General features: G+C 48.2%; 1 protein-coding gene, 1 non-coding gene and 1 pseudogene across 8 annotated transcripts in view; 1 reads left to right on the top strand and 2 right to left on the bottom strand.

Moving 5' to 3' along the window:
• PGPEP1 (pyroglutamyl-peptidase I) overlaps positions 1–16,390 on the bottom strand; it is a 38,518-nt gene extending 22,128 nt beyond the window's left edge. For 2 of the 7 annotated variants that reach the window (XM_025293858.3, XM_025293861.3), the window contains exons 1-2: positions 16,263–16,390; positions 14,124–14,176 (exon numbers count right to left, since the gene is read on the bottom strand). In XM_025293858.3, coding sequence (XP_025149643.1) covers positions 14,124–14,176; positions 16,263–16,296 — 87 coding nt within the window. In that variant the 5' untranslated portion in view covers positions 16,297–16,390. Of the gene's footprint in view, positions 1–7,315; positions 7,360–9,615; positions 10,327–14,123; positions 14,177–14,705; positions 16,164–16,262 lie in introns of those variants that run through there. The other 5 variants (XM_045166775.1, XM_045166774.1, XM_006057950.4 and 2 more) reach the window with 5 other exon arrangements.
• LOC102414790 lies at positions 472–5,145 on the top strand (annotated as a pseudogene).
• LOC112587226 lies at positions 5,218–5,324 on the bottom strand. The gene has a single exon (XR_003111742.1). It is a non-coding gene; the product is annotated as a U6 spliceosomal RNA (small nuclear RNA).
• Positions 16,391–21,267: the final 4,877 nt, after the last annotated feature.

Raw genomic sequence — 21,267 nt, 5'->3', positions numbered from 1 at the left:
AAAAGTAGCCTCAGGACTTCCCTGGTGGTCCAGTGGCTAAGACTCTGCACTCCCAACGCAGTGGGGCCCGAATATGATCCTTGATCAGGAACTAGATCTAGATCCCTCGGGCCACAACTAAGACTTGGCAGAGCTAAATAAATAAACATTAATAGAATAAAATAAAAGTAGCCTCACTGTTTACAACAGCTGAAAGGCAGAAACAGCCTGCGTGTTCATTGACGGATGAAAGGATATAAACGAAACACAGTCCACCCACACAGTGGAATTTTACTGAGCCATGAAAAGGAAACATGGACACAAGCTAAAACGTGGGTGAGCTTTGAAAACATCACGTGGTGTGAAAGAAGTCAGACGCAAACGGTCACGTGTTAAGTGATTCCACTTACACAAAATGTCCAGAACAGGCAAACCCACAGAGACAGAAAGCAGACTGGTGGTGGCCAGGGGCTTGGGGCCCAGGGATGGGGAATGACTGCCAATGGGGACAGGATTCCCTCTCTGGATGATAAAAGCATCCTGGAATTAGAGGCGGTGGTTGGACAGCATGGTGAATGTAATAAATGCCCCTGATTTGTTTACTTTAAAAGACTTAATTTTATATTATGTAAGTTCATCTCATTTTTTTTTTTTTTAAGAAAGGGAAAAAAAGCAGCTCTTCACTGTGCAGATGGTGGAGGGAGGGAGTTGGGGCAGAGCCTCTAGAGCCAGGGGACCGGGTTTGTTCTCCCCCTACTTCCTGCCTGGGTGACTCCAGGCAAGGCACTCCACTTTCGTTCCCTCATCTGGAAATGGATGAACAGTGGTGCCCATATCATAGGGGGAAAAGTAATAAAACAATACACGTGAAAGGCCTAGTGCTGAAAAGGGCTCAAAACATGTTAAATTATATTGTAAAACATTCATGTGTTTCCTTAAAAAAAAAAAAAAAAATCAGGGACTTCTCTGGTGCTCCAGTGGCTAAGATTCCATGCTTCCAATGCAGGGGGCCCAGGTTCGATCCCTGGTCAGGGAATAAGGATCCCACATGCCATGGGGCATGGCCAGAAAGAAGAAAAAGAAAAAAATTACACTGAATCAAAGAAGTCAGACACAAAAGGACAAAAACTTATATGAGGTCCCTATTACCATCTGAGCCTCCTAGGGCTTCCCAGGTGGCTCAGATGGTAAAGAATCTGCCTGCAATGAGGGAGACCTGGGTTCAATCCCTGAATCAGGAAGATCCCCTGGAGTAGGAAATGGAAACCCACCCCAGCATTCTTGCCTGGAGAATTTCATAGATAGTACAGGTTATGGGGTTGCAAAGAGTCAGGCATGACTGAAGCAACCGAGCATGCACAGAGCAGTCAGATTCATAGAGACAGAAAGTATTTAAAAGGATGGGTGTCAGAGACTGGGAAGAGGGGAAGATGGGGAATTAGTGTTTCAGGGTTTCAGCTGTGAAGATGAAAAAGTTCGGGAGATGAACGGTGGTGATGGTGTGGTGCTCAGTCGTGTCTGACTCTTGTGACTCCACGGACTGTAGCCTGCCGATGGGGCTCCTCTGCCGATGGGATTTCCCAGGCAAGGATACTGGAGTGGGGTACCGTTTCCTCCTCCAGGGGATCTTTTCCCAACCAGGGAAGATCAAACCTGCATCTCTGGAGCATCCTGCATTGGCAGGCAGGCTCTTTACCAGTAGCGCCGCCTGGAAAGCCCATGGTAAGGATGGCTACACAAGAGTGGGGAGGTACTTAGTGCCACTGACTTGTGCACCTGCAAACGGTTCAAAGGGCAAAGTTTATGTTCTGTATATTTTATTGCAATTTGAAAAAGAAAAAGCTGGACGCTACAGTCTGTATCAATCACCTTACTGAGCAGGGACACTAAAGGCATCTGCTGAAGTGCTGACACCAAGGACTCTCAGGCACTTGTTATCAGGAAGACAAACAGCTTCCATCAGGCCTCCTTCCCTGACTGTGGGATCTTAGCACATGATTCTCTGTGGTCTGAGCTGTTCCCTGCGCACCGGACTCTCCACGTTGGAGATTTCGAATTTGGCTCTTTACCAACTGTACTTCATTTGTTGAAAGCTGGGAACTATTAGATTCCAATTCTAAATCCTCCAGAACTTTCTGGAATTCCTTCCTGCTTTTTCTCTCAAGCTCAATGGAAAAATCTAAAATCTACACAGGATGGGACTTCCCTGGCTGTCCAGTGGTTAAGACTCCGAGCTTCCACTGCAGGGGGCGAGAGGGAACTAAGATCCCACATGCCGTACAGCATGGCCAAATAAATCAATAAAACAAAATAAAATCTACACAGTAAATGGGCTTCCCTGGTGGCTCAGTTAGTAAAGAATCCACCTACAACGCAGGGGACCCAGGTTTGATCCTTGGGTCAGGAAGAACCCCTGGAGGAGGACATGGCAACCCCCTCCAGTATTCTTGCTTGGGAAATCCCAAGGACAGAGGAGCCATGGGGTCACAGAGTCAGACACGACTGAGTGACTAAACTGCCACCACAGAGTAAACATCCACTTCCAAGCCCTCCACACACTCATGATTTCAGTCTCCCACAGGAAGGAGCCAGACATGCGAAGGCCCCGGTGTGGAGTTCCCCTTGGTTTCCTTAAAGACGAACTGTGTCCATTTGTCAGGATCTTGAGCATGTAGGGGAAATGGGGATGTACAAATTTTTCATTTGCAAGAAATGTGAATTTCTCAGAAAGCAATGAGTTCAGAGTACAGTGCACCTTTGCCCAAGCCTCAGGCTGGACAGTCCACCACGTTCAGTTCCTTTTCCCCAGTGGAGCTAATAGTACTTAATATTTTCCTCAGGCTCAATCATTTAATTTTTTCCCTTAAATAAATTTAGCCGTATCCCTAGGTGCCCAGGTGGCAGTGGTAAAGAATCCACCTGCCAATGCAGGAGACACAAGAGTTATGGGTTCGATCCCTGGGTTGGAGAAGATCCCCTGGAGAAGCAAATGGCAGCCCCCTCCAGTATTCTTGCCTGGGAAATTCCAAGGACAGAGGAGCCTGGCGGGCTACAGTCCATGGGTCACAAACAGTCGGACATGACTGAGTGGCTGAGCACGTGCACACACACACACACACACATACTAGGTGACAATACCCATGAGTTACAGGGCAACTTTAATATAAGATACATTACATTAAAGACGTGTGCTTTGTGCTCAGTCGACCAGTTGTGTATTATTAAAGACATGGCCACCATAATTTCACGATTGCCCTATATACAGTGTGCATATACTTTTCATAAAAGAAATATTTCAAAAATAATTTAAAGCACTTCTCTCTTCTTCCAAAAGTATTTTTAAGGTATTCCTTTAAAAATTAACTCAAGTTAAAAAAAAAAAGAAAACTAACTCAAGTAGATAAACAACAAAGTCCTATTGTATAGCACAGGGAACTATATTCAATATCTTGTAATAAACTATAATGGAAAATAATTTGAAAAAGAATACATACATATATATAATATTGTGTGTATATATATACATATCATTTTGCTATACATCAGAAACTAACACAACATTGTAAATCAACTATATTTCTACTAAAAATAAATAAATAAAAACTAACTGAAGCCTCTCTCGCTCCCTGGCCATCTTGGCGGCTGCTCTTGGTCGGGGGCGTCCCGCATCTAAGGCAGGAAGCTGGTGGCCGCAAAGAAGACGAAAAAGTCACTGGAGTCGATCAGCTCTAGGCTCCAGCTGGTTATGAAAAGTGGAAAGTACGTGCTGGGGTACAAACAGACTCTGAAAATGATCAGACAAGGCAAAGCGAAACTGGCCTTCCTCGCCAACAACTGCGCAGCCTTGAGGAAATCTGAGGGAGAGTATCCGCCATGTTGGCCAACAACACTGGTGTCCATCACAGTGGCAGCAATACTGACCCGGGCACAGCATGTGGGAAAGCCCACCGAGCACGCACACTGGCTATCGTCGAGCCAGCCGATTCCGATATTACTAGAAGCATACCAGAACAGACTGGTGACAAGTACATCATGTACAAGTTTTCTTTAATAAAACTGGCCAGAGCTTGTTTAAAAAAAAAAAAAAAAACTAACGGAAGTAATTTTTTTGAACACGGTGTTCGGACTCTGCCCTCAGGTTAAAGACAAAAAGAACCGTCAGCAAATACTAAATTCTAGTGAGTAGGTTTTCTTTGGGGGAAGTGTGGGTTAGCCATTCTGAAGTTCCTTTCTATTTATTCTGGGATCGATCAAAGAAGTGAACACACTAGGGGTCATGGCGGGGGAGGTCCACACTGTCGGGGGAAGGCGTTATGTGTCTGTGATGCTGGATCCAATTTGGAGGTATCCGTGCAAATTTCAGGGTACAGAAATGGGTGTGAGTTTGGGCACTCTCAAAATACTGCTATTTTTAAAATGGATAACCAACAAGGACCCACTGTATAGCACAGGGAGCTTTACTCCATATTATATAACAACCTAAATGGGGAAAGAATTTGAAAAAAAAAACAGATATATGTATATGTATAACTGAATCACTTTGCAGGACACCTGAAACTAATTGTTAATCAACTATGTTGGTGCCGGTGGTGGTGTTTAGTTGCTCAGTTGTGTCCAATTCTGCGACCCCATAGACTCTAGCCTGCCAGACTCCTCTCTCTATGGGATTTTCCCCAGCAAGAATACTGAAGAGGGTTGCCATTTCCTTCTCCAGGGGATCTTTCCAACCCAGGGATAAAACCCACGTCTTCTGCATCGCCAGGCAGATTCTCTACCACTGAGCCACCAGGGAAGCCCTAAATCAACTGTACTCCAATATAAAAAAAAAAAAAAAGTTTTTTTTTTTTTTTTTTAAAGAAGGAGGTGCAGGGGTGGGTGAGTGGGTATGAATGTACACACCTCCATTTTCTGGCTCTGCCCACTGACAGAGCTCAGAAACAATGACATCCTAGTAGCAGTGAGCACACCCAGCTCCCAGATTCCAGCTTCATGATTTTTTTAAATTTTTAATTGGAGGATTTCATTATTGCTTTACACTGTTGTGTTGGTTTCTGCCAAACATCAATGTGAATCAGCCATAAATATACATATGCTCCCTCTCTCCTTAGCCTCCCTCCCACCCCACCCCCATCTCCTCCCTCTAGGTCATCCAGAGCTCTGGACTGAGCTCCCTATGTTATACAGTAACTTCCCACTAGCTATCTACTTTACACATGGTAGTGGATATATGTCAATGCTAAAAATATGGAATGCTTAATGAATTTGCCTGTTATCCTTGGGTGGAGGCCATGCTAATCTTCTCTGTATTGTTCCAATTTTAGTATATGTGCTACAGAAGCGAGCTCCAGCTTTCAGTTTTCAATACGATTATCCACTAAGAATGAAGGCTTTCTTGGAGAAGTGGCTCATTTCAGGGATGGGGCAGGGAGACTATAAAGGTGGACCTGGAGTTACTATATGACCCAGTAATTCCCCTTCTAATACAAACATACACACCTAAGATAAATGAAGACCTTCATCCACACAAAAACTTGTATGTGAATGTCCATCCAGCATTACTCTTACAACCAAAAGGTGGAAATAACCCACATGGTCAACAGGTGAACAAATAAATGAAACATGATCTCATCCACACAGTGAAATATTACTCAGCCACAAAAAGGAGTGAAGCACTGACTTATGCTACAGCAGGAATGGATCTCAAAAACGTGCTGAGTGGATGAAAGGGACATAAAAGGCCACGTCTTATATGATTCCATTTTTATGAAGTGTCCAGAAAAGGCGAATCCATAGAGACATAAGGTAAATGAGTGGCGACCTGAGGAAAAGGAGGAATGGGAATGACAGTCAGTGGGTATGAGGCGTTTTTGAAGCGATGAAAATGTCCTGCACTTAGATCGAAGGGATGGTTGTACAACTCTGTGACTATAATTAATAAATCGCTAAATTATACACTTTAAGAGGGTGAAATCTATGGTATATGATTATATAGCAATAAAATTATATCTCAACTCTAAAAAGCACACAAAGCATCTGACATCCAACACTCAGGCAGAAATCAGTAGATCGAAAATTACTGAGAAATTAAATATGTATTTCCAGGGACTTCACTGGTGGTCCAGTGACTAAAGACTCCATGCTCCTGGTGCAGGGGCACAGGTTCAATCCCTGGTGCAGGAAGATTCCACGTGCCACAGAGCAAATAAGCCTGTATGTGACAACTACTGAACCCGTGCTCTGCAACAGGAGAAGCCGTCACAGTGAGAGACCTGCAGCAATGGAGACCCAGGGCAGCCAAAAATAGATTAAATTCTTATTTTTCTAAAAGGTATATTTTCAAAAAGTGAGCATGGAATCAAAAAAAGAAGAAAGTGCTCAAAAATAATGGGCTTCCCAGGTGGCACTAGTGGTAAAGAACCCACCTGAGAATGTAGGAGATAAAAGAGGCTTGGGTTCAGTCCCTGGGTGGGGAAGCTCCCCTGGAGAATGAAATGGCACCCCACTCCAGTATTCTTGCCCGGAAAATCCCATGGACAGAGGAACCTGGCAGGCTACAGTCCATGCGGTCGCAAAGAGTTGGACACAACTGAAGCAACACGACACAAGACAAGAATGATAGGGACATGGACTACAGACACAGGAGCCAGCCTGAACAGGCTGCCATGGGCCAAATGTGGGACAATTTGAACATCAAAATTAAGACAGTAAGAAAAGAATCTGGAAAAGAGAGTGTGTGTGTGTGTGTGTGTATACAACTGAATCAGTTTGCTGTACACCTGAAACTAACACATTGTCAATCAATTCTACTCCAATATAAAATAAAATCTTTTTAAACAAATTAAGAGAGGGATTTCCCTGGTGGTCCAGTGGTTAAGATGCTGTGCTCCAAATGCAGGAGGCCCAGATTCCATCCCTGGTCAGGGCACTAGATTCTGTTTGACACAACTAAAAATCCTGCGTACTGCAACGAAGATCCATGTGCCGCAACTAAGACGGGGCATAGTCAAAGAAAAAATAATTTTAAAAATTAAGAGAGTAAGAGATTATCATCTGTGGAGGACAGTCAGTACCCATGAATTCACACAGATACAAATACACTTCCAGTAGAAAGCCATAAATAGTATCAAAGGAAAGAAGGAATTAGAAAACCATCATTTGGCAACCATCATAGGAAAATAAAAACTAATTGAGGTGAGACTCATCAGGAGATCCTAATATGATCTCGATGTAACTCTCTGTGGAATACTTTTTTATTACAAAGGGCAAGAAAGTAACTTTGCAGAGAAGAAACCCATCAGAAAGTAACTTTGCAGAGAAGAAACCCATCTGCTCTCACCTTTAGCGAGCCATCAGCGCATCCAGTGCCTCCTGACACCATCCCTGCAGAAGGACACAACATCACTTCTGTGGGATTCTTGCCCCAAACACACAGCCTCCGGTCTAGTCTTGAGGAAACACCACCCGAGGGAGGTTCTTAGCTAACAACATCATCCGTGAGACTCAAAGTTAGACTGAGGAACTTTCCAGATCACAAGGGATTAGAGAAATGGAACGACTGAACCCTATGCACAATCCAGAATTCTCTTTCGCCATGAAGAATTTTAATAGGATGGGGGGCAAAATCTGAATCAGAGCTGTACATTATAGAATTATGTCAGTGTTCAAGGAGTCTGATTTTGATCACCGTGCTGAGGTCGTGTTTTAGGAAACATACAGTGACGTATTTAAAGATAGAGGGGTCTCGCGCCTGCAGCTGACTCCTAAACAACACAAAGCTTGACAGTTCCTCAAAACATGAAACACAGAATTATCTTAAGATGCAACCATGCCAGTTCAGGGTGCATACCCACAAAAGCTGGAAGCAGGGTCTTGAAGAGATACTCCCTGTTCGTGTTCATGGCTGCATTACTCACAGGAGCTCAAATGTAGAAGCAACCCGAGTGTCTACTGACCCATTAATGGATAAGCAAAATGTGGTATATACATGCAATGGACTGTTAACCAGCCTTAAAGAGGAAGGAAATTCTGACACATGTTACTGTATGAGTGAACCTTGAAAACCTTATGCTAAATGAAATAAGCCAGGCACAAAAGGACAAAACTGGATGGTTCGACTTACATGAAGTCCCTAGTGTGGTCAGTCTTAGTGACAGAAAGTACAATGATAGCCGCCAGGGGCCATGGGGAGAGGGCAGAATGGGAAGTTAGGGTTTAATGGCAACGGAGTTTCAGTTTGGAAGATGAAAAAGTTCTGGAAATGAATGACGGTGATGGATGCAAAACAATGTGAATGTATTTCATGCCATTGAATTTATAACAGCACACTTAATAACAGTTAATGTGGTAAAGTTTTTGTTATATATATTTTACCACAATTAAAAAAATTACTTAGCAGTAAGAAAATATTTTGAACTATATTTATCTACCTACCTACCTATTTATCCACCTGCTGCTGCTGCTGCTAAGTCACTTCAGTCGTGTCTGACTCTGTGTGACCCCATAGACAGCAACCCACCAGGCTCCCCCGTCCCTGGGATTCTCCAGGCAAGAACACTGGAGTGGGTTGCCATTTCCTTCTCCAGTGCATGAAAGTGAAAAGTGAAAGTGCAAGTGGCTCAGTCGTGTCCGACTCTGCGACCCCATGGACTGCAGCCTACCAGGCTCCTCCGCCCATGGGATTTTCCAGGCAAGAGTACTGGAGTGGGGTGCCATTGCCTTCTCCCTATCTATTTATCTATGTGCTTAGTCACGTCTAACTCTTTGTGACCCCATGGACTGTAGCCTGGCAGGTTCCTCTGTCCATGGAATTTTTCAAGCAAGAATACTAGAGTAGGTTGCCATCATTCTCCAAGGGATCTTTCCAACCCAGGGATCTAACTCGAGTCTCCTACATAGGCAGACAGATTCTTTACCACTGAGCCACCTGGGAAGCCCCTAATTATCTACAGAGAAATGCAATATAATGTTAACATTTGGAGACTCCGGGTGTGAAAAGACTTCTTGGCACTATCCTTATAACTTGTCAAAAAATAAAATTTTTTAAATGAATGGGGTTAAAGATGGATTTCTCTCCCACCACTGCTGAGAGGAGAAATCTCCAGCAAAGACCTTCTCTCGACATAAGGTAAATAATTTCATCTATCTTTATATCCTGTCAATGACAACCTCATTTCTCCTTGCCCTCCTGCCCTCTGCAGCTTGAAACTGTCCTGTCCCCTCTCCGGCTTTTCTTCCCCATGGACCTGGCAGCCCTTTCTGGCAACAGAAGATGAAAGGGCAGTAATTAAAAGAATCCACGACTTCCCTGGTGGTCCCGGGGTTAAGAATCCGCCTGCCAATGCAGGGGACACCGGTTCAGTCCCTGGTCCGGGAAGAACCCACGTGTAGCAGAGCAGCTAAGCCCGTGTGCGGCAACTGCTGAAGACGGAGCCCTAGAGCCTGTGCTTGGCAACAAGAGAAGCCACGCAGTGAGAAGCCTCCGCGCCGCAACCAGAGGGGAGCCCCACGCTCCAGCACCAGAGAAAGCCTGCGCGTAGCGACGAAGACCCAGTGCAGCCGAAAATAAATAATTTGTTAAAAGAATTCTAAAGAAAAAAGATCCATCCCCCAGGTTAAGTGAGGACTTCAAAGGATTACCTTTATTCATTTAGAGTTTCGCTTGGGGACTTGTCCTCAAAGCGAGACTGCAACGGGCCACCCAATGCGGGCAAGTCAACTGGTGGAACCATCTCTGTGGGTGGGGGGCTGGGAGACTGAAGATGCTGCTGACTCGGTTAGTAACCCAGCCAGGGAAACTCTAGAGGGCATAGGAACCCCCTCGGTGGCCACCACGATGTGATGAGCCAGACGGACAAGCACCAGCCCCACCCTGTGGATCCTCTCTTTGCCTCTCTTCACCTAGCAGACTGGTTCCCGCCTGCTGATCACCCTCATCTGCACACAGTAACTCAAGGGTCACTCCCACTGGGTGATATTTACCGAGCATTAGTGCGAACAATTGTCCACCTGACTGCTGATGATTCAAAAATCACCTGATGCCAGCAGGGTGTCATGGAGTGGGTCACCTTCTTTTTTTTTTTTTTTTTCATAAGATCACCTTCTTGTTCTAACCTTTTCTCCTCGTGTTCTCTGGGTCCTCACCTACCCCTCCCCACCTGGGGGTAAAATAAGAAAACCATCCCTGGGACTTCCCTGGTGGTCCAGTGGTTAAGAACCTGCCTTCCAATGCGAGGGACGTGGGTCTGATCCCTGGTTGGGGAACCAAGACTCCACATGCCTCAGGGCAACTAAGCCCATGTGCTGAGACTAGAGAAGCCTCCGCACTACAATGAAGACCCAGCACCGCCGCTGAAATTTAAAAAGAAAAGAAAATCATTATTGAAGATACACACACATCACATGGCCAGCATCCCCAGAGAGGCATCCACAAGCTCATCAAAGACCCTGAGAGGGGCATCCTTGCTGCTTTATTCCTGGGGAGCAAACCCTGAAGGCCCCAGTGCCAGTGCCAAGGGGAAGAGGAGGGGTCGGGAGAGAGGACAGCTGTCCCTGCCCCCAGAGACACACCAGTGCAGGCTGAGCAAAAGCAGCCAGTGCGAGAGGATCACGGAGCCTGCTCCATGGACCACCTCCTTTGCTTGCCACTTGAGACCAGGCAACACCCATCCGTGGTGACAAGAGCTCAGGAAGCAGCTGCCTACAGGGCAGGATGAGGCCATGGGGGCAGCGGGTGGGCACCGAGCAGGAAGGAATGTTCGGGGTTGATGGGAATCAAACAACTGTCTTGCTCAAAGCATTAGTGACATGGACATGGATACTTTTTATTTATTTATTTTTTGCCACACAGCACGGTATATGGGGATCTTCCTGGGCCAGGAATTGAACCCAAGTCCCCTGCAGTGGAAGCACAGTGTCTTAACCATTGGACCACCAGGGAAGTCCTAGGCATAAATACTTTTCACCAAAGTGATGAGGGCATTGAAGACATGGGTACATGACTTTAAACAAATGATTCCCCAAATTTTAAGAAGGGCAAGGGTGGGACAGGAATAGCTACACTTTTCATTTGAAGTTTGGAAAAGTTAGGAGAAGCTAAATTCTTGGCTTCTGAATACTTTCTGCTCCAAAAGGTCTGGATGGTTCTCCTGGGGGAGGGGAGGGTAACAGTGCACCCCGAGTCCGCCAGGCACATATCGTGAAAGGAAAGGGACTTGCGCACCCCAGACAACGCATTGTCTACACCCATCTACCTGACAAGACCCTGCTGCTCGGCTGCGTCTGACCGATTCCCTTGACCCCACAACAAAGACCCCCTTTGTTCCCTGGTTAATATCCTTAGCAGGTCTGTCTAGACTCACTGTGGCAGTAATTGTCCCGTGATGTCACTAGGACCTGTGACCCAGTTCCTCCTTGCCCTGCTTGGTCAGGGAAGGCTCCAGACATCCCCAAGCTAAGGGGTCCCAGCCCTTGACACCCACCTTAGCCTCCTAGGGAGAGACACACCCACAGCTAGCATCTCATGCTAACCACCCAAGACCTGCGAGGAGATATGACACTTGAAAAACGCACTCCCCTCCTGCTTGAGGTGTTGAGAGGTAGCGGCGTCTTGGGCAAAAGGAAAGGGGGGTGCCCCTCTATCCCCAGAGCTCCCACCTCCCCCATGGAGCTGGTGGGAAACAGGTCACCCTCTGCTGGGGCACAACTTCACCCAGGGCGTGAGGAAGGAAGGTCAGATGAGAGAGAGAAGAGAGAGAGAAACAGACAGAGAGACAGAGAGCGAGACAGACAGAGAGAGAAAGAAGTGGGGAGAAGGAGAGAGAAAGGAGGGAGCAAAAGACAGAGATGGAGGGAGAAGGGGAGAGAGAGAGAGCTTGAGCGACAGAGACAGGGAAAGACAGAGACCCAGAGAGGCCATGGGAAACTGGAAGAGAGAGAGACAGAAGGGAAGAGAGATATGGAGAGAGAAGGGGAAAGACAGAGGTCCAGAGAGCAAGAAACAGAGAAACAGAGACACCCAGAGAGAAGCCGAGAGAGAGAGATGTGGAGAGACAGGCTGAGACGGGCCATCTGGTCCCTGGCAGAGGAGGAGGAGTTCCTTCCCCAGGTGGCAGCTTAAGCTTCAGGAAAAAGCAGTTGGGACAGGAGGTGACTGCTGCTCACCTCCCCTCACCCAACACCCATCTTCAGCTTGAGTTGATGACATCAGGGGTTGCCCACAGCTAATGTCTGGGCCACACCAAGAGCACTCCTAGGCATATTTTCTTGAGGAATGGGTTAGACCCATCCAATGGCTACACCCCTCCCATGGGCAAATGTGTTCCATCCAGAGTAACTGGAAAGCACCACCAGCAGCTCCAAGTTACCCCAAGGGCGGCTCCTGCAGGTGCCCTGCTGTACAGAAGGTGTGGGTTGCTGTTCAGTCGCTCAGTCATGTCCAACCCTTTGTGACCCCATGGGCTGTAGCCCACCAGGCTCCTCTGTCCATGGGACTTTCTAGGCAAGAACACTGGAGTGCAAAGGCATGGGGCACAGCTGCAACTGCGCTGACAGCAAGTTCTAGAAGAGGCAGAATGCACCTATGGTGGCCATAAAGTCTGCAGAGACGTCTGCACCTGGGTGGGGGGCAGGGGGTGGTGGGAGTAGCTGGGAAAGGAATAAGGGGATTCTGCAATGCAGAAGAGCAGAGAAGGGGCTGAGAATGTTCTAGATTTCAATCTGGGCTCAGGCGCCACAGAGGTGTACAGGCGTCAAACATCATGGAGTTAGACAGCTGAGTGCACTCAGGGTATCTGGGGGCGGCTCCAGCTTTTTAAAAGGGAAATGATCAGGTCTGGGAAGGTTGGCATCTTTTTATCTGCAATGGTGGAGAACCCTCTCTTGCTGTCTCATAAAGTAAAGGAAGAAAATTGAAAGACTTCTAGAGGCGAGGTCTGGAGAGAGGGTTGACTGAAATAGAAAGTGGATCTCCCCTCCGGCAGCAGGAGGAGAAGCTGCCATCCTTCACCATCCGAGTCCTGATGCTCTGAGGGATTTCCAAAGATTGTTTAATTGATTTTTCTCCTATTTAGATGCAGATCATAGTGTCTGGGGGCCCGGGAATTCAGACACACGGCTTTGTATCCACTCAGCCCCGTGAAGGCTCCTGTCTGAAACTCGCACAAAGCCAGACACACACGCCTTGAGAAACACGCTGTTTCCTTTTTGTCTGGGGCTCCAGGGAGCGGGTGCGACGAGCAGGGCCTCAGACACGCTCCCATCTGTGGAGTCCCGGGGATCCCGTCCCTCTGTCCTGCTTCCAAAGTGGGGTGAAATTTTTTTTAAAAAAGGGAGACGAATGTGGCTGAGATTTTGAGATCTGGAAGAAGGGTCATAAAAAAAACATGGGGGTTTCCCAACTAGGTGTTGACACGCTGAGGTTTCAACTTGGAGTTTTCTCCAAACTCGGGGCTCTGGCGTAGAAAGCCAGGGCAGGGGGTGCTGTAAATCAAGCAGCTAATGGGCTAGGATTAACACTAGTTTGGCTCCGGTCTCTGCAGATCTGATTTATATAAGGAGAAAACGTTTCTCTCTTTCTCTCTGCCCATTGTTCCCCAGTCTGTCTCTCCAAATGCCCCAGCTGACAAAGAAACCAGAAGGCTTGGGACAACAGGAAGGACTCCCCCCTCCCCGCCCTCAATATGCAGTCTTTGCTTCCTTCAACTGCCAGGAGGCAACACAGAGGATCACTGCAATCCCCTCTACAAGGTTGCCACAATTCCCAATATCCGTGCTTGGTCCCCCCTAAACCTGGCTGGGGCATGGGAACTCTTTTGAAGAAAGACCATTCTGGTTTCTGAGCTGGATGACCTCAAATAACTCTCTGTGGGCCTCAGTTTCCTCATCTGTAAAGTGGGCACAAGAATAAACACACCTAAGGGTTGTTGGAAGAACTCAGTGCTCTAGACAGAAAAAATGTCTGGCGCAGAACAAGCTCTCAACAAACAGTACAGCAGTAACTATCTGAGCAGGAATATCTGTCAGACTGCTAACATCTCTCTCCACGAAGCTTCACAGGAGACACTCTCTTCTTAGGCTGCTCACTTTCCTTGGCACCAAATATTGCCAGGGGAAGCCCAGCCTGATTCCTCCCCTCTGGATTCAGTTACCTGGACCGCAATCCAGCTGGCATTCACAGTGTGTTCCCCAAAAGGGCCGAATCCTGAAAAAAAAAACAAAAAGCGGCACATCACCACCCAGTGGCCCCTCCTGGCCTGCCCAGGGCCAGGCGGCTGCGTGTATCCACAAGAATGGAGCACGGAGCTTCAGGAGCAGCTATCCCCGGGGACAATGTCAGGGGCCTGGTCCAAGTTCTGGGGTACACCCAGTGGTCCCTTCAGAGCGTCCTGCCACATAACTGTTCTTAACTGAAGTTGTGAGTCCTATCTTGTTCTCACTCTCACCTGATCTTGTGCCAGCAAGGGGGCAGTGCCCCCTTTTTGCTCCAGAAAAGGCTGACTTTGTTCCTCTCTCAGTTTCTTCCCCTATCCTTGATCCCCAAATATAACTATTCCATCACTGTCTTGGTGCACCTTTCCTGGACTCTGGAATTACAGGGCTGGAGGTGCTCCGTGATTCACGGTGTGATAAGGAATGGCCCTTAAGGAGTGTATGTGGGTATCTCCCAGGTCAGGCTGTCCAGGCACCATCCCATCATCCTCCTCCCCATTCATTTACAAACCAGACTGTACCTGAGGAGATGCCAGGTGCTCTGCATGCCCTGTGGTCTTCAGCCCCCCTGTGCCTCCCTTTCAGGCAAGGGTGTTTCCTGACTGAAGCACAGAGAGGTGAAACCAGCTGTCCAAGGTCACACAGCGAGAAGACAGAAGAGCACAGATTCAAACCCAGGCCCAGCAGAGTCTGGGGCCTGCCTCTTCTGACCAACCCAAACACACTATCTAAAACATAAATCTCTTGAAGAGAGGCTGTCCTTGATCACGTGTCATGGGTCACTCCAGCTGGGCCAAGTGCCCCAGGTGGTATCATGGCGCTGGGAGGAATACTGTGCCCTGGAATAGCAGGGGGCCCCCAAGTAGGGGCAGAATCTCTCTACCCCTTTCCTCCTCCTGCATGGACCAAATATGGGTCCCAGCTCTGCTGCTGCTGCTGCTAAGTCGCTTCAGTGGTGTCCGACTCTGTGCGACCCCATAGATGGCAGCCCACGAGGCTCCCCCGTCCCAGTTCAGCCACTGACAAACAAGGGTACCTCTGTGACCCTCGGTTTCCCCTTCTGCAAAATGAGACGGTAAAGATGTAATAACCTCAGGCCAGAAAAATGTCCCTCCCAGGGCCGCCGCCAGAGTCAGCCCTAAAGTAATAAACAAGCAGACACAGGAGGGCTGCAGGGGAAAGTGACCCTCTGGCAACTCGACACACCTGCCAGGTAAGTGGCTTCTTCCATCTTCCCAGGAGTTCCAGGACCAGCCCGGACCTTCCTGGGCCATACACCACCTGTTTGAATCGTGGCCGGATTTCTCACACTCACCCCTCATGACGGTCCCCCACCCCCACCCCCTCGCAGAGGCCCGGCGGAAGTTGACGCCCACGAGGCTCCGAGGCGGAGTCTCTCGAAGGGGGAGGCGCAGTTAGTTTCGGGGAGTTGGTGACAGAGGAGTGGGTCGGGGGGAGGGGGGAGCAGGCTTATCCACAAACAGCCCGGGCAGGAAAGATTTTGATCAAGACAGTCCCTGAAACAACCGGAAGAACGGCCGGCACCCGAGGTCTCCCGAACTCCGCCTGCCCCTGCCTCGGGGGAGCAGCCCCTCATTAGGGCAGGGTTCGGGGAGCAGTGTCTGGCAAGACGTTCATTTGTCACCGGAGCACTTCCTGCCCGCAAATCGGCCTTTGTCCCCTGGGACCGGGGGTGGTGACAAACCAACCCGACCTCGGGAGGGCAGACACAACAAACAGGTGTCCGGAGGGTCACTGTCCCCAACGGGGAAAGGAAGGACGCCCAGGGGCCTGCTCCGTGCGGGGCGTTTGCCAGGACCCCCACGTCCTTGGCTGCCCCGACCCCTGACAGTGGGACCACAGGGGCGCCCCCTTCTCCACGTTCTCCGTTTCGCGCGGACTGCGGTGGGCTGCCGCGAGCGATGACACCTTCCAAACCTGAGGCGACTTCTAGCACCCACCCCACCCGGGCCGCCGCGTCCCTCCCTCGACGCGCCTCGCCCCCTCCCGAGCCGCCCCACCCAGCCCTGCCCCGGGCCGCCGCCGCCGCGGCCGCCATCCGCGCGATGCCCTCGTACCCGTCACCACCACCGCCTTCCTGGGCTGCTCCATGGCGGGCTCAGGCTGTGCCTCTGACCGGTTCCCGGTCGGCGCTGGCGAGTCAGCTGCCGCCGCTCGGACCCGCGCCGCCCCGCCCCCGAGCTCGGCCCCGCCCCCGAGCCCGCCCCGCCCCCGTCAGGCCCCGCCCCCGTCCGGGCTGCCGGGCGTGCGCGTGCCCGGGCCGGAGGCGCAGCGTGCGCGCCGCGTCCATAACTCTCCGCTGACAAGTGCGTGGCTGCTCGCGGTCCCCAACCTATTTCCCCACCTGCAGGATTCGGACGGTTCGTCTCGCAGGCTGTGGCCTCTCGAACTCACTGAGTCATCCCTTGGGGACGAGCTGGTCATTTAGTCCACAAATATTCACTGATCGCTTTCTGTGAATTATATCGGAACCCCCCTCCCATCTCCCTGTGAGTAAGGCTCTTTTTCTCCGTCCCTTTGACAGAGAAAAACTGAGGCATAGTTCGGAAAGCCACTCACCTAAAGCCTCCTGGGGCCACAGATGCGGCATTCAGGCCAGGAATCTGAAGGCGGGGGAACGAAATAAAGTGAAAACACGGCAGAACTGGGTGCCCAAAGCAGGCTCCTACGTTGAGCAGGAGGCTGATGTGGCCCCAGAGACCAGGCCTTCCCCTGCTTGTTTCTCCAGTACACAGCAGCTCTAACCCCAGCAGTCCTCCAAGGGCCCAACCTCGGCCTTTGCACTTGCTGCTCCCTCTGCCTGGACCCTGTTCTGAAGATTCCTGCGAAACCAAATGCTTCTCCTTCAGAACTCAGCTGGAACATAAACTCCCCCTAGGTGTCCACCTCACCTCGGCTGAAATCCCTACCCCACTTCACCACCACCCTGGTAGGTCCATCTCATTTCCTTGTTCCACTCTCTTCAGAGCAGCAATCACATTCAGAAATCATCCCTTTAGAGGCACTGCTGTTCTGGTTTATTTCCCACTTCTGCCCTAAATTCCAGAGCAGGGGCATTAGAGCCTTGTGCCTGGCACACAGTAGGTCCCCAGTCCACATTCATCAGAGGTCAGAATTCCTCCCAAGATAGCCAGAAAAATAATGCTGAGTTTCTGGCCACATCCTTAGAAACAGGGCTGGACCCTGGAGTTGGGTCACTGACCTCTCATTCCAAGCAGCCTTGGCCTGAATTAACCAGGGTGCTGACCAAGGACCGTCTGTCTCTGAAACCAGGCCTCACAATACCCAATGCAGCATTCTCTGAACTGCCCGAAGCCTTGTTTATAAGCTCAAGCCCGAGATCACATATTTAGTGGCTATTTTGGTCTCTGGCAGCTTCAGGTAGAATTCAGAAAATCTGAGATCTTGCCTAGGCTGGCTTGGGAGTGAGACCTCAGCCAATGGGAAGAAGAGAACAGAACTAAAATCTTAACCAAGAATCAGATTTTATCATTCAAACATGTAATAAGTGTCTGGGATGGAGTGCATGCATTGCTAGAAGCCGGGGCTTTGGAAAGAGAGAAACCACAGTGGGTGTCATTTTCCCCCCATTGCACTTGGGAAATAAAGGGAAACTGTTAACACCCAGAGTGAATGGTGATCAGAGAAACTGAGTCACACGCTACTGGCACGAGTGACTGTGGATAAAAGTTCGTGTTCACTGGATGCAGTCCCCGTTTAAGCATATCACTAGTGTTCTTTTTTTTCTTTTTAAGGTCTTTAAAACAAAATTATTTGGCTGTGCCAGGTTTTAGTTGCGGCACTCAGGATCTTCGATCTTCGTTGCGGCATTCGGGATTTTTAGCTGTGGCATTCAAACAGTTGCAGCATGTGGGATCTAGTTCCCTGACCAGGGATCAAACACAGGCCCCCTGCATTGGGAATGCAGGGTCTTGGCCACTGGACCACCAGGGAAGTCCCTAGTGTGTGTATGTTTGTTTTTAATATCACAAACCCCTGGAGGGAGGAACGGTTCTTATCCCATTTTGCAAGTGAGGAAAAGGAACCTAGAGCCGCTCAGTCACTTGTCCCAAGTCACACATGGAAGGGGCTGGGACTCGGATCAGGAATAACTGAGTCCTTAGAGAGGGACAAGCAGGGTGAAAGAAAGTTGGCTGGAAGAGCCAAATTGTGAGTTCACAGTCTGGCTTGGCAACACTGTAACCAGCAGCACAGTGCCCGTGACACTCCTAGGTAAAGGGAAGGGGTGGGAGAGAGAGCTTTTTTATAAAAATATATATATATAGTTACATTGGAAAGCCACTCCTGCAAAGCTACTGTGGAAAAGTTTGGCAGTTCTTCCAGTGTTCTTGCCTGGAGAATCCCAGGGACGGGGGAGCCTGGTGGGCTGCTGTCTCTGGGGTCGCACAGAGTCGGACACGACTGAAGTGACTTAGCAGTAAGAGGCTAAACATAGTTACTGAAGGCCCCAGCAATTCTACTCCTAGGGATGCTCCCAAAATAATTACAAATAAGTGTCCAAATACTGTGAAAGTTTTTGAATATGTTCATGGCAGTACAATTCAGGATCACCAAAAGGGAGAAAAGAAAACAAATGCTCATTAGCAGATGAGAAAAAACCCACAAAACTGTTTACTTTCCATCATTCCCAACAGTGGAATACTGCTCAACAGTAAATGAAGCATGGACACATGGTACTGCCTGGAGGAACCTTGAAAATATCATGTGAGTAAAAGAAGTCAGACAGGAAAGGCCACGTAGCGTATCATTCTAAGTATGCAAAGTGTCCGGAACCGGCAAATCCGTGAGGCAGACAGTGGATCAGTAGTTGTCAGGAGCTAGGGGAGGGGGATAGGATGTGACTGCTAATGGGGACAGGGCTTCTCCTGAGGGTTATGAAAGCATTCTGAAACTAGATAAGAGGCGACGCTTGTGCAACATGGTGAATGTCTTTGATACCAGTGGATGAGACACTTTAACATGGTTGACGTGTTAAGTGTTACGTGTATTCTGTCATAACAATAGAGTTAATAGAGTTTTGCCAAGAAAATGCACTGGTCATAACAAACACCCTCTTCCAACAACACAAGAGAAGACTCTATACATGGACATCACCAGATGGTCAACACCGAAATCAGATTGATTATATTCTTTGCAGCCAAAGATGGAGAAGCTCTATACAGTCAGCAAAAACAAGACCAGGAGCTGACTGTGGCTCAGATCATGAACTCCTTATTGCCAAATTCAGACTTAAATTGAAGAAAGTAGGGAAAACCACTAGACCATTCAGGTTTGACCTAAATCAAATCCCTTATGAGTATACAGTGGAAGTGAGAAATAGATTTAAGGGCCTAGATCTGATAGAGTGCCTGATGAACTATGGAATGAGGTTTGTGACATTGTACAGGAGACAGGGATCAAGACCATCCCCATGAAAAAGAAATGCAAAAAAGCAAAATGGCTGTCTGGGGAGGCCTTACAAATAGCTGTGAAAAGAAGAGAAGAGAAAAGCAAAGGAGAAAAGGAAAGATATAAGCATCTGAATGCAGAGTTCCAAAGAATAGCAAGAAGAGATAAGAAAGCCTTCTTCAGTGATCAATGCAAAGAAATAGAGGAAAACAACAGAATGGGAAAGACTAGAGATCTCTTCAAGAAAATTAGAGATACCAAGGGAACATTTCATGCAAAGACGGGCTCGATAAAGGACAGAAATGGTATGGACCTAACAGAAGAAGAAGATATTAAGAAGAGATGGCAAGAATACACAGAAGAACTGTACAAAAAAGATCTTCACGACCCAGATAATCACAATGGTATGATCACTGACCTAGAGCCAGACATCCTGGAAGTGAAGTCAAGTGGGCCTTAGAAAGCATCACTATGAACAAACCTAGTGGAGGTGATGGAATTCCAGTTGAGCTATTTCAAGTCCTGAAAGATGATGCTGTGAAAGTGCTGCACTCAGTATGCCAGCAAATCTGGAAAACTCAGCAGTGGCCACAGGACTGGAAATGGTCAGTTTACATTCCAATCCCGAAGAAAGGCAATACCAAAGAATGCTCAAATGACCGCACAATTTCACTCATCTCACATGCTAGTAAAGTAATGCTCAAAATTCTGCAAGCCAGGCTTCAGCAATACGTGAACCGTGAATTTTCTGATGTTCAAGCTGGTTTTAGAAAAGGCAGAGGAACCAGAGATCAAATTGCCAACATCCGCTGGATCATGGAAAAAGCAAGAGAGTTCCAGAAAAACATCTATTTCTGCTTTATTGACTATGCCAAAGCCTTTGACTGTGTGGATCACAATAAACTGGAAAATTCTGAAAGAGATGGGAATACCAGACCACCTGACCTGCCTCTTGAGAAACCTATATGCAGGTCAGGAAGCAACAGTTAGAACTGGACATGGAACAACAGACTGGTTCCAAATAGGAAAAGGAGTATGTCAAGGCTGTATATTGTCACCCTGCTTATTTAACTTATATGCAGAATACATCATGAGAAACGCTGGACTGGAAGAAGCACAAGCTGGAATCAAGATTGCCAGGAGAAATATCAATAACCTCAGATATGCAGATGACACCACCCTTATGGCAGAAAGTGAAGAGGAACTCAAAAGCCTCTTGATGAAAGTGCAAGTGGAGAGTGAAAAAGTTGGCTTAAAACTCAACATTCAGAAAACGAAGATCATGGCATCCGGTCCCACCACTTCATGGGAAATAGATGGGGAAACAGTGGAAACAGTGCCAGACTTTATTTCCTGGGCTCCAAAATCACTGCAGATGGTGACTGCAGCCATGAAATTAAAAGACGCTTACTCCTTGGAAGGAAAGTTATGACCAACCTAGATAGCATATTGAAAAGCAGAGACATCACTTTGCCAACAAAGGTTCGTCTAGTCAAGGCTATGGTTTTTCCTGTGGTCGTGCATGGATGTGAGAGTTGGACTGTGAAGAAGGCTGAGCACCGAAGAATTGATGCTTTTGAACTGTGGTGTTGGAGAAGATTCTTGAGAGTCCCTTGGACTGCCAGGAGATCCAACCAGTCCATTCTGAAGGAG

The sequence above is a fragment of the Bubalus bubalis genome, chromosome 9 (genome assembly GCF_019923935.1).
Source record: "Bubalus bubalis isolate 160015118507 breed Murrah chromosome 9, NDDB_SH_1, whole genome shotgun sequence".
NCBI lineage: Eukaryota > Metazoa > Chordata > Mammalia > Artiodactyla > Bovidae > Bubalus > Bubalus bubalis.
This window is presented reverse-complemented; position numbering and strand designations above follow the sequence as displayed.